This window comes from Pongo abelii, chromosome 23, assembly GCF_028885655.2.
Source record: "Pongo abelii isolate AG06213 chromosome 23, NHGRI_mPonAbe1-v2.0_pri, whole genome shotgun sequence".
Classification (NCBI taxonomy): Eukaryota; Metazoa; Chordata; class Mammalia; order Primates; family Hominidae; genus Pongo; species Pongo abelii.
The window spans coordinates 56,499,383-56,514,975 of record NC_085929.1 but is presented as its reverse complement, the minus strand read 5'-3'; the positions used below and the strand labels follow the sequence as shown (position 1 = coordinate 56,514,975).

The following is a 15,593-nucleotide window of genomic DNA, read 5'->3' as shown; positions in this document are numbered from 1 at the left end:
ACAGAGCCCCACAGACCAGCCCCAGGCCGTCCTCCTGACCTCGGGCTTTTTACCATTTCACACTTCTGGGTTTTAGGATGTCAAAAAGACTTTAAAAAGAGGTTAAAGCAGTCTTTTTCCAAAGACTTTTTATTTTTAAAAGTCAGATTTTTTTTTTTTTTTTCCTGAAAGCTCCCATCACAATATTTGGGAACGTGGCACGGACGTCTGTGCTGTGGTGAGCGGGGCTTTTTTTCCCTGCCTTTCTTGAGAATCATCTACAGCCACTCACCACTCCCTGTTTTTTTTGTTTGTTTGTTTTTGCATTTTTGACTCAAGACCTTGACCAGAGATCAGATTTAATGTTTCTTTCCTTTTATGTGCTAACTTTGTGGCCCAATAGAGCTCTGTGGGAATGCCCGTTAAAGGCCCCTTTAGTTATGTGAGATCCTTTTCTTCCTCAAGGTAAGTGAATTAGTGATTGCAGAAATTGTCATGAACTCGAGTGATGTGTTTAATATTGGCACATGTGAAATAATCTTTCACAGTTTTTTCAGAGAGTAGCTGTGTGCCTGGGCACCGCACCCAGGGCCGCAGCCTTTGGCGTTAGGGAGGCACACGCAGTGTGGCCCGAGCCCACGGGGCCCACACTGCCGAGCAGACAGTACGTGCAATGCGTTGTTTCCTTAACTGAATTAGTATTTTGGTGGACTTCACATTTATAGTAAGTTTTATAATAGATTTTATAATCTTCAGTTTTCAAAAATCACTTTATTTATAATTTTTTCAGGAGATAAATCTCCCCCTAAACTTGAACCATCAGATGCATTACCTCTTCCTTCAAACTCGGAGACTAATTCAGAACCACCAACCCTCAAACCAGTAGAACTCAACCCAGAGCAGAGTAAACTTTTCAAAAGAGTCACATTTGATAATGAATCACATAGCGCTTGCACTCAGAGCGCACTGGTAAGCGGACGCCCTCCAGAGCCCACCCGCGCCAGTAGTGGCGATGTGCCGGCGGCGGCGGCCTCCGCGGTGGCGGAGCCAGCAAGCGATGTAAACAGACGCACTTCTGTTCTCTTCTGCAAATCGAAAAGTGTAAGCCCCCCAAAGTCTGCCAAGAACACTGAAACCCAGCCAACTTCTCCTCAGCTAGGGACCAAAACCTTTTTGTCTGTAGTCCTTCCGAGGTTGGAGACTCTTCTGCAGCCAAGGAAAAGGTCGCGGAGCACATGCGGAGACTCCGAGGTGGAGGAGGAGTCCCCAGGAAAGCGCCTAGATGCAGGTAAATGCCGCGGGCGGCCCTGAGAGGCGCCCTTGCCGACCGTTGCCGGGAGCGTCCTTCAGGATCATTGGTGTGACGGGGGGTGCCCAGCTTCTGTTTTGCAGCATTCTCTTAATTTCCAGAGAAGACAACAGTGCAGTGTTTTCTTTGAAAAGCCTTGAGTTGCGGGTCTGAGGCCGGCGCCTTCGTGGGGGGCCTGTTTGCCACCAGAGATTGTGCAGCCTTGCTGGGCTGCCCTGGGCCAGGGGGTCGATGGTCCTTGGCCCTGTCTTCTGCCACATACTTCCTCTCTGATTTTTTTTTTAAAGGGAGAGTCTTGCCTTGTCACCCAGGCTGGAGTGAGTGGCTCACTGCAGCCTCCAACTCCTGGGCTCAAGTGATCCTCCTGCCTCAGCCTCCTGTGTAGCTGGGACTACAGGTGCACACCACCACTCGCGGCTAATTTGAAAATTTTTGGTAGAGATGGGGTCTCGCTGTGTTGTCCTGGCTGGTCTTGAACTCCTGGCCTCTGACTCCCAAAGTGTTGGGATTAGATGTGTGAGCCACTGCACCTGGCCCCTTCTGATCTTTAAAAAAGTACTGAGAATGAATTCAGGTGTAGTTTTAATTGGTCATCTTGACTTTCCTGTGCACATCTGGATAAGCTGGTGACTGGACGCTCCCAGCACTTGTGGGAGCTTGACTCTGCACCCCTCAGCCAGGTCTCCTGCAGCCCCACAGACCTAGGACCCGGGGTTGAGCCTGGCCCTTCCCTGGGCCTCTGAGAGGACCTGCCCTTGTGGTAAATGGAGTACTTTGCAGTTGATTTCAGCAACATTTACTCATTGTTTTATGTGGCCCTCTTAGCCACATATGTGATGAGGTATTAGGACCTGCTGAAATAGCACCGGAAAGTGCTTCTCATCTCTTGTTGCGCTTTTGTAACTGAACTCTGTTGAATTACTCGGTGAGGGTGTTGCCGTGTGTGTGTTGTGCTGAGAGCACTTTGAGGAGGCAGCTGTGTTCCTGCAGCCTCTGCTCCCCGCCCCTCAGAGGAAGCTGAGGAGTTTGTGTCCTTTAAAGAGGAGCAGCTGTCATCGATTTGCTTGTTCGGTACTGGCCGCGCTTCTGGAGGTGCCGGCTCAGGTTGCCAGCGGCTCCTTTCTGGAAGCGTGTCTGGAGCGTGTTTGTCATTTTGGTTTTTGTCCCGAGTCAAGGCTTGGTTCCCGTCTGTCCTGTCTGCCTGTTATACCTAGATAAGGAGACACGCATTTTCTCCTGGCTGTGCTGGTGTGCAGTGGTGCCTTGTGCACTTCAGCAGTGAGAGAGGGTGGGGCTGGGTGGGTGTTGCTTATTTCCCAGAGTGGCGGCAAGTGAGTCCTGTGTCGTGGAGCCTCGCTGGGCCGGGCGCAGACAGAAGGCTGTGGTGGGCAAGACCTGCCCAGGCCACTCCCTCACATCTTGTCCCTGCTCCTTCTGCTGGTCTCTGGCCTGAAGTGTCCGGGGAGGGGAGTGAGACCAGGCGCTGTCTTTAGGTCTTTGTGCAGAAGGAAGCACACTTCCCACCCTTGCCAGCAAGCAGTTCGTGCCTCTTGTTGCCAAAGTAATTTCTGGTAAATTTCATTTTGATTTGTGTGACAATTTTGCACATAAATGAATGTGTAGAAATTTTCTACCCATGTCCTTTTACTTTGATGGATTGATGTTAAATTGGCATTTTAAAATAATTTGGAAAAGCTTTTTTGCTTTCTAAGTAATAGGAAGCTATTGAAATGCTTCACAGGATACCAATAAGGATAGATGCCCTTGACTCAGGACTTGGGGATGTGTCTTAACCACGTTGGTCTTTCTTAGCCACCTTTGGTGAAAGACTCTGACCTGGTTTTCCAAGCACCCCAGAAGTCCTGCAATGCATCGGGTCAGGGTGCTGTGCACTGGGTACTAGAGGTTGGTTCAGTGCAATTGTGGGCATCCCCTCTGCACGCAGAACTTGGAGTTCGGCTGACGCTCCGCTTCCTCGGGGTTTCACGTCTGTCGGCGGCAGAGGTATGGGGCTGTGTGCATGGAGGCCCTGCCGGCCGTGGGGCTGGGGTTTGAGGCGGCCTCCCCTCGACACTCAGCAGGATGCTCACGTGGTGGCTTCCACCAGGTGGCCCCACCTGACTGGGCCCTGCCCCAGCTGTGGGCTCCCACCGTGGACAGTTTTGCTGGCTGGCGGCCACGTCCTCAGCAACCTCTCAGGCTCGTTCATCAGATGTCCCTTGTAGAAGAGCACGTGTCCCCTCCAGGCCACTGTCTTACATTGGAGTGGAGTGTTTTGCGGGCTTCCCGTGGTGACAGTGGTGTAGAGCAGTCTTACTGCAGACCTTCAGTGAGCGTGGCCCATGGTGACTTTTGAGAATCATGGTGCCCTCTGATCCTGACTGAAGTGGAGATTTCTGCGCTCTCATTCCCGAGTGACAGTGGATTTCCGTGGAAGTACGGTGAGTTCCTGAGCTCTTTCCTGAGCAGCCGGGAGCCTCAGCAGCATTAAGACCAGGCCTTCGGGAGCGGGAGGCATTTCACTGCTGTGGCTGAGGCGCCCAGGGAAGGGCTGGGCATGCTCTGAATGGTGCCAGTCCCGCCATCCGCCCTCGCTTTGGTTTCACCGGAACCTTCTGGTGCTCTGCACATGGGGGATTTCTTGCCCCGAGCTGCAGTTCTTCGCAGTCTTAGGAATTATCCGGAACCTTCTGATGTTTTCCAAACATTTATCTGTGTGCTCTGAACTTTAGGGAGTTATCTGGCATTTTCCAGCACACGCACAATTCTGAGTTAGGCTGAACAGGGTCGCTGGTCCTGAGGCGACGCACTCACTGTGGGCCTCCTGCCTGTGTCGCTGCGCCCGCGGGCCGGCTGTGCTGTGCGCCAGGCTTCTGTTCCTGCGATGGCCCAGCCCCAGAGGCTCGTGGCTTCCTTCCTCCGCGACTGCACGCTCACCAGCAGTGAACCATCACCTAAAGCGGCCTTCCACTCACCGCCGTTTCGGAGACCCCTGCCGCGAGTCTCCGTGTGCACGTGCTGGGGCGTGAGAGCGCAGGGGTGTCTTTGTCCACTCGCCGCCATTTCGGAGACCCCTGCCGCGAGTCTCTGTGTGCACGTGCTGGGGCGTGAGAGAGCGGGGGTGTCTTCAGTGTCCTTCGGCTGTTCAGGGAGTAGGCTGAGCTGTCCTGCCCTTTCATTCAGACTAAATGGCTTTTTCACTGTTTTCCAGGTTCTCACTTTAACCACTAATGTGCTGGGTAGTTCACTCTTTGGACCCTAATCATTTTCTCTTACCTCAACTTGGACTGGAGTTCTGCTAAGCGGCCGTTTTGGAATGCACAAAGATCACTGCATCTTGCCTTTCACTTAATTCTTGCGGATCACATTGGAATCATCAGCTCAAACATCCTTTAAACAAAATCACAAACAGCAGCCCTGGAGGAGCTCTCCCCCACCCCAGCCCACCCCCTCTGTAAGTCAGAGCCCGGCAGTGGGAATGGTGCTGGCGCCCGGTGCACGCCTGGAGCTGGCGGGATGTTGTGGCACCTCAGCCTTCCCTCTGGACAGTCACGAAGGACGCAGAGGAGAGCCCGGCACCGGCTGGGAGCCTGCTGCAGCTGACGACACAGTGGACAGCATTCTGAGGCTGTCCTGAGCATGTGCGGAGCCGTCCCATAGTGACTGGTGGTTCGGGTACAACGGCCATGCTCAGGCGCGTTGTGCTGTGTCGGTGCCACGGGGTATGGAGGAACTTGGCTCGGCACTGTCTGAGGATGTGGCATGGACAGTGCGTGCTCACTCACTTGCTAGCATCTTCTGTGTTTCTGGGTTTTCTATCTGATTTCCTTCTCCCCTTACTTCCCCTTCTTCTGTTTTTTCCCCACAATCCCCAGTGGATTCTTGAGCAGTGCTGCTGTTTGTCTCTTGCTGGTCGCCATGCTGAGTGCCCCTGCGGCCAACTGAGAAGTCCTGCTCGTGGGGTGGGGCATCCGTGCCTGGGATCTTGTGCAGGCATCTGGCCTGGGCCTTGAGTCTGTCTCTGACCATCCCAGCTGCATTGTCATGGAGCAGGTCCCAGCAAGTCTTGTGCATGCATTTGACTTGGGCCTTGGGTCTGTCTCTGACCATCCCCAGCTGCATTGTCATGGAGCAGGTCCCAGCAAGAGGAGGTCTTGTGCAGGCATCTGGCCTGGGCCTTGGTTCTGTCTCTGACTATCCCGGCTGCATTGTCACAGAGCGGGTCCCAGCAAGATGGGCCTTGGGTCTGTCTCTGACCATCCCAGCTGCATTGTCACGGAGCAGGTCCCAGCAAGATGGGCCTTGAGTCTGTCTCTGACCGTCCCCAGCTGCATTGTCACGGAGCAGGTCCCAGCAAGAGCAGGTCTTGTGCAGGTGTCTGGCCTGGGCCTTGGTTCTGTCTCTGACTATCCCGGCTGCATTGTCACGGAGCGGGTCCCAGCAAGATGGGCCTTGGGTCTGTCTCTGACCATCCCAGCTGCATCGTCACGGAGCAGGTCCCAGCAAGATGGGCCTTGAGTCTGTCTCTGACTGTCCCCAGCTGCATTGTCACGGAGCGGGTCCCAGCAAGATGGGCCTTGAGTCTGTCTCTGACCGTCCCCAGCTGCATTGTCACGGAGCAGGTTCCAGCAAGTCTTGTGCAGGCGTCTGACCTGGGCCTTTGGTCTGTCTCTGACTGTCCTGGCTGCGTTGTCATGGAGCAGGTCCTAGCAAGATGGGCCTTGGGTCTGTCTCTGACCATCCCCAGCTGCATTGTCACGGAGCAGGTCCCAGCAAGAGCAGGTCTTGTGCAGGCGTCTGGCCTGGGCCTTGGTTCTATCTCTGACCATTCCGGCTGCATTGTCACGGAGCGGGTCCCAACAAGATGGGCCTTGGGTCTGTCTCTGACCATCCCAGCTGCATTGTCATGGAGCAGGTCCCAGCAAGATGGGCCTTGGGTCTGTCTCTGACCGTCCCCAGCGGCATTGTCACGGAGCGGGTCCCAGCAAGTCTTGTGCAGGCATCTGGCCTGGGCCTTGGGTGTGTCTCGGACTGTCCTGGCTGCATTGTCACGGAGCAGGTCCCAGCAACATGGGCCTTGGGTCTGTCTCTGACCGTCCCGGCTGCATTGTTACGGAGTGGGTCCCAGCAAGAGCAGGGTGCTGTTGGAATCTTCTTCCGTGTGCGTTTTTGTTGAGAGGTTGAAAAATGCACCAAAACTGCTCTCCTTTTAACGATGGTAAAAGTGAAACTGAAAACAGGAGATAGTGGGCTCTCCTTTGCCACTGCGTGGGGCTCTCAGGGCTCTGGTCTTAAGGGCGCAGGCTCAGCCCACCTGCTTCATACGGCCAAGCTTCCCATGAGCCGGAGAAGCCAAGGCGGCAGCTTGGGTGCCGGCGGCAGGGGCGGGCAGGCTCGGGCTTGTATCCGCGCCGTGGGGATGCGTCGTTCCCATGGTTCCCTGCCCTCAGGCGTCTCGGCAGCCACTGATCAGGGCCTGGTGTTCTTGCACCTGTGGCCTGGAGGATTTGTGGTGTCCACATGGGTTGGGGGCTGGGAGCCTGGGACCAGAGGAGACTACGGCCCATTAGTCAGACATGCCTCCGCCTCCTGGTGGGCCCTGGGGCTTCTCTTCCGTGTGGGGAGGGGCGATGTCTCAGCCGCTGTGGCCTTCAGTCTCTCAGAAGACCCTTTGGGGACCTCCCAGGACAGTTGCAGGTGTGCTGTGGACGTACCTGGTGATGGGCAGGCTTCCGAGGACCGCGCTTGGCTGGGCTGTGAGACACCTTTGCACCATCTCCTTTGGGAGCAGAGAGGGACATTTCTGTGTTCAGTCTTTGGCCTCCTAGGAGGTCACTGGGAAGGCCCTTGAGGGTGGGTGGACCCTGGCTGTTGTGGGAATTCCGTGCAGCTCCTGTGTTGAGGGGGCAGCGGCTCTTTCCTGGCAGCCGCCGCCTCTTTTAATGTATTTCTCACAGTCACCAGCTTTACTTTCAGCATTAAAAAAAAAACCTCGTGCTGAAAAAGTTGCTGAAAGTTGCCCCCTGCTATTTACATGATTTAGAGGCTTGGGCTCGGCCTCAGTGCCTGCTGTTTGCAAATGCCTCATGGACCGGGCACCCATCTCTGCAGACCTTAGGCCCTGGGTTCCCCACGTTGGGCCCCACCTCAAGGCTGGCCTGGGCTTCAGAATGTTCTGGGCTGAGGTCCTTGCAGGGTTGCTGAGGTGCGGGTTATGGTGGACATCTCCCAGCTGGCCAGAAGAGCCTCCCAGGGCGGGAGTTGGCAGGGCCGAGATGGAGAGATCTCAGAACCATAGCCGTCTAGATTATTTTCTGGTGGTCCAGGTGGAGGCTGGGAGGGTCCGGGCAGCGCAGGCCACCTCGCAGCTCCCTCGAGGTTCTGGGGACTTCAGGCGGTGGCCGCAGAGCCTCCCGGGACGTGTCTGTGGCCTTGTCTGGCCTCTTGGGTGACCCTGCACTGCCGCAGCCCCCAGACCGCCTGTTAGCAGGCCCTGCAGCTGTCCCACCCCCGCCAGGCCTCCTGCTGGGTGGTGTCTCGGTTGGGCTGGGTTTGTCTGTGCTGCCCACGTCTTCCCGGGTGCTGTCACATTTTCATGGGTGACACGCGGAACCTCTGTGTGTTCTTGCGTCATACGCGCACTCACTGAATGCTCAGGAAAATTAAGAGGGGCATTTTCTCATTCTCCTCTTTCTGAGAATTAAGGACTTGCCTTGTGTTTTAATTCCCTTCCTGGCCCCACCCCATGTGGTGGTGCACATGGAGCCGTCATGGGCTGTCATGGGTCGTCATGGGCCGTCATGCGCCGTCATGGGTCGTCATGGCTGGTGAGTGGCCTGTGCATGGCTTGGCTGTGTTGGTGCCGGCACAGCTGCGGGTGCTCTGGTGCTGGGGCCCTCAGTCTGGCATCACTGGGCAGTCTTGTGAAGGCTGCACTGGTCGTCGTCTTCCCCCAAGTGGCCGTTGCTTGGCTGACCAGTAACTACTAAAAGCCTCCCCACCCAGGCCCTGGGCCGCGTCTGCTCAGCCTGGAGCGGGTTCACCCTGCACCTGGGGTCTGGAGTGCGCTGGGGGCCTGGCTGTGGGGTGTGGGTCGCCAGGCTGGTGGCTGCTCTCTGGAGATGGCTCACACGCATTGGCAGACCCCTCCCTGGGCCTGTGGGCTGAATGCTGGCAGGGGTGCTGGGCTCCATCCGTCCACTGCTGATGCGAGCTGGGTGGGCTTCCCCTGCCTTCACCCACTCAGGTTGGAGTAGGGATGGAGTCCCTGCTCCTGAGGGGTTCTCGGGGGCCAGGACAGGACTTTTAACTCCCTCTTGAGACATCTTCAGGGCCTGAGTGTGTAGGGTCTGAGCCCGCTGTCTGATGAGTGTGGGGAGGATGTGGAGCCCCAGGGCAGCTCAGCATGTGGCTCAAGGCCTTCTCCTGTAGGTTCTTACATTTATTTGTTCCCTTGCTAGAAATGAGTATGACACTCCTAACTGGCCACAGTTCCTGCCTTAAAATGACTGAGGTTAAAATGAGAAACACAGAGCTTCCCTTGGAGCTCACGGTACATTCCAGTCCAGCAGAGATGGAGCTGGTGTCTGACTTGAGTCTGTGGAGGGCAGCAGGGCACCCGCCCAGTCTGTGCATTCCCTTCTGAGCTTGATTTAGCCCCTCTGTTTAAGTCAGTCATGCTCATTGAGAACAGACAGAAAGTGTATGAAGCAGGTGGACGTTGATTCAGCCCCTGTATTGAAAAGTCGGTCGTGCTCATTGAGAACAGACGGGAAGCGTATGAAGCGGGTGGAAAATCCTGCAGTCCAGCCGTTCCCTTCAAAACACGTCTCCCAGCCACTCGGGAGGCTGAGGCAGGAGGATCGCTTGAACCCAGGAGGCAGAGGTTGCAGTGAGCCATGGAGTCCATTGCACTCCATCCTGGGTGACAGAGCGAGACGTCGTTTCCAAAAAAAATTCTACAGAAATGCTCTGTTTACAAATTTACATAATTTCCTTTGGAAATAGATTTAAAAATTTTTTAAGGATGAGGTAGGTAGGCAGGAAAATGGGGTTCTTTTTGTATAAAAAAATTCACACGGCCGGGCGCGGTGGCTCACGCCTGTAACCCCAGCACTTTGGGAGGCTGAGGCAGGCGGATCACAAGGTCAGGAGATGAGACCGTCCTGGCTAACACGGTGAAACCCCGTCTCTACTAAACAAAATACAAAAAATTAGCCGGGCGTGGTGGCGGGCGCCTGTAGTCCCAGCTACTTGGGAGGCTGAGGCAGAAGAATGGCGTGAACCCGGGAGGCGGAGCTTGCAGTGAGCCGAGATCGTGCCCCTGCACTCCAGCCTGGGTGACAGAGGGAGACTCCGTCTCAAAAAAGAAAAGAAAAAAAAAAATCACACACCCCTTCAGCTCTCATACCCAGAGGGCCCCCCCGGTGGGAACATTGTCCCCCTGTTGTGACTCCTGTGGGGACCTCATTGGGGGGCCTTGGGCAGATGTGTTGTTTCCTGTTGACTGACAAAGTCAGGACTTTTTAGGGGGAAAATACTGACATTTGCCTTATTTTTTAAACATTGAGGTGATGGAATTGTGAGTGGTGTTTTGTTTAGCTGTGTACAATACTTGCAGCTTCATGGTGAGCGAGGCCAGACACATTCAGACACGGCGATGGCCCCGGATTCTGTGTTTTAAAGTGTTTCATCAGCATTTTTGGCTTCATGTTAACACTTGTCTTTTGAACCAAGGTTTTTTCTTTTTAAAACCTGATTTGCTATTCCCTGGAGCTCTGCTCCTGTGAACACGTTTTTGTGTCTTTGGTGGCCCCTTCGGCCTGGTGAAGGTTCCGTTCCAATGCGGCCTGAGCCGCGTGGACAGGCTGCCCCCATGTTTGCACTCACAGGTTGCACAGCTGCCCCCGTGGCAGGCTCACAGCATCCTTTCTTTGCCCTCACAGAGCCTGTTTAAAGACCCGGGCTTGTCAGGAGGAGCATCTTCATGGTGCTCAGCAAACTACTATGATCGGAGCTGACTGCAGTTTGTTAAGTTGATTTCATTTAACGAGTAACTTTGGTGTCTGCTTACTGTAAGGACTATGCTCGGGAACTCGGGAGTGAAAAGGAAGATGCTGTCTTACCTGTCTGTGAAATGTTCTTTGTAAGATGTGTTCCAAGTGTAACGTAGTTGAGTCATGCTTGAGTGTGCCCTGGTTGTGCTGAGCTCAGGGCCTGCCTGCCTGTGTTCTAGGTCTCACCAACGGCTTTGGGGGTGCGAGGAGCGAGCAGGAGCCGGGCGGCGGCCTGGGGAGGAAAGCCACACCCCGACGACGCTGCGCCTCCGAGTCCAGCATCTCCTCCAGCAACAGCCCGCTCTGCGACTCGAGGTGGGCACCGCGGCCCCGCGCATCCCGCCATGCAGCTCCCAGCACCGCCCGCCCTGCCTGGCTGTCCTGGAAACCGGGACATTCCAGCTCCCATCTTAGTGTCCTCTGAAAAATTCTGGCCCAGGATTCATGCGTGCTCTGCCCTTATGGACAGTTTCCCATGCTGCATATTAATCTGCTTTATAGAATTCAAGCAGAAGTAGGAAAAACACTGTGTGAAATAGGAACACAATTTTAGAATCTGCAGTGAAGTTTTACACTTGATCTTTTCCTCCCAGAATCTGGCAGTGAGCACAGCCTGCCTGTCTGCCCTGTGGAGGCCACTTTGGCCTCCTGAGTACCCCCTGCCACAGGCTCACTTCCTCCAGACCTGCGCACCCACAGGCCTGCCTGTCCACGGGGGTGTCAGGCAGGATGCGTGGCCAGCTTGGTGGCGGACAGCCCACGGGACGAAGCCCGAGTGAGGCTGAAGGCAGGGGCGGGGTGCCTGACTCCCTCTACTCTTCCTCCCGAAGCTTTAGTGCGCCCAAATGTGGGCGGGGCAAACCGGCTCTTGTGCGAAGGCACACGCTGGAGGACCGCAGTGAGCTGATCTCCTGCATCGAGAATGGGAACTACGCCAAGGCGGCCAGGATCGCAGCCGGTGAGTCGCCCGGACCTGCGTCCATGGCTCTCCACACCTCCTGGTTAGCATCTTAGGGCTCGACTGCTGGGGACTGGACTCCGGCTCAGGGAGCACGGTGCCCTGTGTGGAGCCCCACCCTGGCCAACCTCCCGGGGAAGGGTTCATCACACACTGAGGGGCTCTGGGCTGCGGCCCTGCCGGTGTGCCTGCGGAGGTGGCGCCTCCTCCATCCTGCCTTCGTTTCCCTGTGGAACGTCCAGCTCTGTGTGGCTCCTGGTTGCCAGGCACTGTCAAGGCTGTCTGGGGTTGTTTAGGTTCAGTGGTCATTTGCAGCTGCACAGGGGACTGACTGCAGGGTGGGTGCCCTCAACTTCAGGCCCCTGGGGGAGGGGGAGGCCCCGGGGTTTGGCGTCGCACAGCCCTCACTGTGGAAGGCAGCCATGCTGTGAGGGGGCATCAGGATGGAGACCCCCCAGGTGGGAGGGACAGCAGGGAGCTGGTCTGGCGGAGGGGGAGCCAGGACTTTGGTTTCCGATTTGGGGTGTCAGTTGTGTAAATGAGGCAGGAGCACGCTGGGAGCCCTGTCCTTGGGGCAAGGAGGGCTCAGAAGGGACTGTGCTGGGCACCTGGAGTCAGAGCCTTGTAGCCCGGAGGGCAGGAGCTTCTCTGGGTCCGTGGGAGGCTGGTGGCCCCAGGTGGGCTGCAGGGACAGTGTGGGTACAAGGGTCTGGACTCCACAGGGGAGGCAGTGGTGCCGCCGGAGTGGGTGAGAAAAGCCTGGGAGCTGGGCTGTGCTCGGGGGACCCTCCCTGTTGCTACACCTTTTGTGGGGGGGCGGGGTGTGCCCCCTCTGTCCTGCTGACACCGTGCCTCTCCCCGCAGAAGTCGGCCAGAACAGCATGTGGATCTCCACTGATGCCGCCGCCTCGGTGCTGGAGCCCCTGAAGGTGGTGTGGGCCAAGTGCAGCGGCTACCCCTCCTACCCGGCACTGGTGAGGGCGGCTCTCGTGGCGCCTGCGGGTCCTGAGGAGGCTCACACAGCTGCGGGGTGGGGGGTCCTGAGGAGGCTCACACAGCTGCGGGGCAGGGGGTCCTGAGGAGGCTCACACAGCTGGGGTGGGGGGGCGGGGGTGGTCCGAGGAGGCTCACACAGCTGGTAGGGGAGCGGGGGTGGTCTGAGGAGGTTCACACAGTTGCGGGGGGCGGAGGGGTGCCAGTGACAGGTGCGGTCGTCTGTGGGTGTGAGCCTCACAGTGACCTCAGCGGGTCCTTGTTGTGCAGATCATCGACCCCAAGATGCCGCGTGTGCCTGGCCACCACAACGGTGTCACCATCCCGGCCCCACCCCTGGACGTGCTGAAGATTGGAGAGCACATGCAGACCAAGTCCGATGAGAAGCTCTTCCTCGTTCTCTTTTTTGATAATAAGAGAAGTTGGTGAGTTGAGAGGCCTTAGACTCCGGGGACCGGCTGGGGTGGTTGTATGGGTGCCGTGGGCTCGGTGACCTGAGTGTCCCTGTGGCGAGCAGCCTCTTTGTCTGCTGGGCCCTGGCACAGCTCAAGTCGGAGGTGAGTGCTCCGCTGTTTGCCTGGTGGAGAAGGGCACTGCCCAGCCCCCTCGCCAGGACTGTGGGACGGGCACTGAGCACAGGGTCTGTCTCTGCCTGATGGCTTCCTCTCCCTCTCGCCTGAGCCCCATTGGCCTGGACTGTCTCTTCCCTACTCCTTACCCATGTGTCCGCTGTAGTGTTGGGGGTCCCTCTGCTGTGCTCCCAGACCCCTGTGCTGCAGGACATGGCCCCCGCCTGGGCCTGGCCTCTGGCCCTGTGCTTAGAGCCTTCCGTCCCAGCATCATCCAGCTTTGCTCAGACGTCCACCCCATCACAGGAGGCTCCCCTGTGCCCTGAGCTGCATTTTCCCAGAGCATCTGGGACCCTCATGTGCCAGGGTTCAGACCCCAAGATCCCTCTGTGTAGGACACGCTGGCAGCACATGTCTCTGGGAGGAGCTGTGGCCCCGGCTGTGCCCTGCGCACGTGGCCTGGGCAGGTGCTTCCTGGTTCCCTGTGGAGCACTTGGGACCTGGTGCAGGGGCTCGGGCCACCTGCCTATGGTGTGCCTGGAGCAGGACTGGCAGCACAGTCATTCCTGCCATCTTTCTCTTCCTTGCCTCAACCTCTGCCTCTTTGGCCACGTGGCCACTGCTCCTTGTCAGGCCCTGAGCGAGGCCCACACCTTGTCCATCCGAGGGCCCCTTTGATGGGGTCTCCCCAACCACCGGCCTCTGCTCTGGGGCCCACCCTGACTCTGGGCTTGGTGTGTGCATGTCTTGTCACTCAGCAGGCACTGGGAGACGTTTTGGAGGTGGAGGAGGAGGTGATGGTTTTTATGCCTTACTTAGCTCCCCGTATCCCCAGGTTGGGGAGGGGAAAGGAGGGGTGCACTCCTGGCCTCGGGCCTGTCCCTGCATGGGGCCCAGCTGTCTTGGTGGTGCTGAGCAGGGCCCCTTTCTATCAGAGGGCAGTGAATTTGTTAGATGATTACATGGAGCATGTTGAAATACCACGTGCAAGCAATGATTTTCCCCATGTTTTTCCTTTTAAAAAGGCAGTGGCTTCCTAAGTCCAAAATGGTTCCCCTTGGTATTGATGAAACTATAGACAAGTTAAAGATGATGGAAGGGAGGAATTCCAGCATCCGGAAGGCTGTGCGGATTGCTTTTGACCGCGCCATGAACCACCTGAGCCGCGTCCACGGGGAGCCGACCAGCGACCTCAGTGACATTGACTGACGGCCCGGCCGCCAGCGCGGGTCTTGTCCATAGTGTTGATAAGCTGTACATGTTTGTATATTGTTCAAAACTTAACTTATTCTGATTTTTAGTTGTAGCTCTTTAATTCTTTTTCCCCGGGGAGGGGGGAGGTTTTATTTCCCAGTTTTCTAGGAACCCATCTCCGTCTGGGCGCTGTGAGTGGGGTGGGCGCGTCCGGGCAGTGCAGTGCGTCCGTCGCACGTCCCCGGGCCGTGCTGCTGGCGTCACTTTCTTTGATATGTAGCTTTTTCTTAAAGACTTTTGAATGTTTAATAATTTTGTAAATCATGCTCTTTACACAGAGTACCACTTATTTAATAAGACGGGATGTAAATTTACAATGACAAATGTGTATTTTAAGAAAGAAAATGACATTATTTTGAATGGTACTTTGTGGAAAGAGGGGAGAATAAAGTTATGCTGTGTACATCACTTGCAGATCACCAAAAACACTCCGCTGCCCGTGACCGCCGGCGGGTGTGTCCCCACTCCCGTCGTCCTGCCCACCTCAAACCCCGCAGGTGTGCCTCCCAGCGGATTATTTATTGTAGAAAGTGTATTCATTTGCTTTATAATGAAAAATACATTTGCAAAAGTATATTGATATGCATTTTTATACAGGCACATAAAAATTCAACTTGGCTTGGGAGCAGAATGCATTGCATTGTATAAATGACTCTGGCCTGTGTGTACTTTGATTTTATAACTTGTAATCTTTTGTTTACAATGAGGGGCTTTCTGTAACTTGTTTTAATTTAGAACACTTTGGTAGCAATAGAAACTTTGGATACATTTTTGTATGGTACATGTGATGTATATAGAATTAGTACTTTATTTTTATTTTTAAGAGGTAAAGCATTATGTTGGGGAAAGTAGGGTGGGTTTCCAAATTTGCATTTTTTATATTAAAAATAAAGTCAAGATTTGAATGGTGTGGCCATTTTATTCCTACAGCCCTAGATGGCTAGGTGAGCCCCAAGGATGGGTGGGGTGCTGGCTGCAAAGGGCGGGGACACGCCTTTATCTTAAAAATTATCATGGGATGGCATTATTTGTTATTTTACCTGATCATATTTTTATTTTAAAACTTTAGTTACATAAAAGCTCTAAATGCTTTTTAAGCCTACACCATTTGTAACATCTCCATAGAAACTTGGAAATCAAGTCTTCCTTAGATAGTTTCTGGCCTGCATCTGGCAGGTGCTTCCTATCTGTCGTGGCTCTCCTTCCCACAGCCAGCCCCGCCCGGCAGGCCCCTCCCCACCATGAGCAGCTGGTGGCCCCCAGGATCACCCACTGCCCACGCAGAAAGGAAGTGGGTGCAGGAGCCAGGTGAGGACAGGCCGTGGAGCACTCAGGGCTACCACCGAGAAGCCCAGCTAATGGCGGGTGCAGTTTGCACCCCTTCTCTTTGCCACCCACAGCCTGATCGTACTGTTGATGAGAGGAATCTGCTCTAAGTGGGTCTGAGCGGAGGGAGATGCTGAAGCTTTGAGCTT

The 15,593-nt window shown here is 55.5% G+C and overlaps 1 protein-coding gene across 12 annotated transcripts in view; it reads left to right on the top strand.

The window, feature by feature from the left end:
- The window catches only part of BRD1 (bromodomain containing 1), a 53,630-nt gene extending 38,607 nt beyond the window's left edge, over positions 1–15,023 (top strand). For 3 of the 12 annotated variants that reach the window (XM_063723124.1, XM_054543824.2, XM_063723121.1), the window contains 6 exons: positions 770–1,267; positions 10,524–10,659; positions 11,175–11,302; positions 12,167–12,276; positions 12,566–12,720; positions 13,890–15,023. In XM_063723124.1, coding sequence (XP_063579194.1) covers positions 770–1,267; positions 10,524–10,659; positions 11,175–11,302; positions 12,167–12,276; positions 12,566–12,720; positions 13,890–14,073 — 1,211 coding nt within the window. In that variant the 3' untranslated portion in view covers positions 14,074–15,023. Of the gene's footprint in view, positions 1–769; positions 1,268–10,523; positions 10,660–11,174; positions 11,303–12,166; positions 12,277–12,565; positions 12,721–13,889 lie in introns of those variants that run through there. The other 9 variants (XM_063723127.1, XM_054543825.2, XM_063723128.1 and 6 more) reach the window with 5 other exon arrangements.
- The last annotated feature ends 570 nt before the right edge of the window (positions 15,024–15,593 follow it).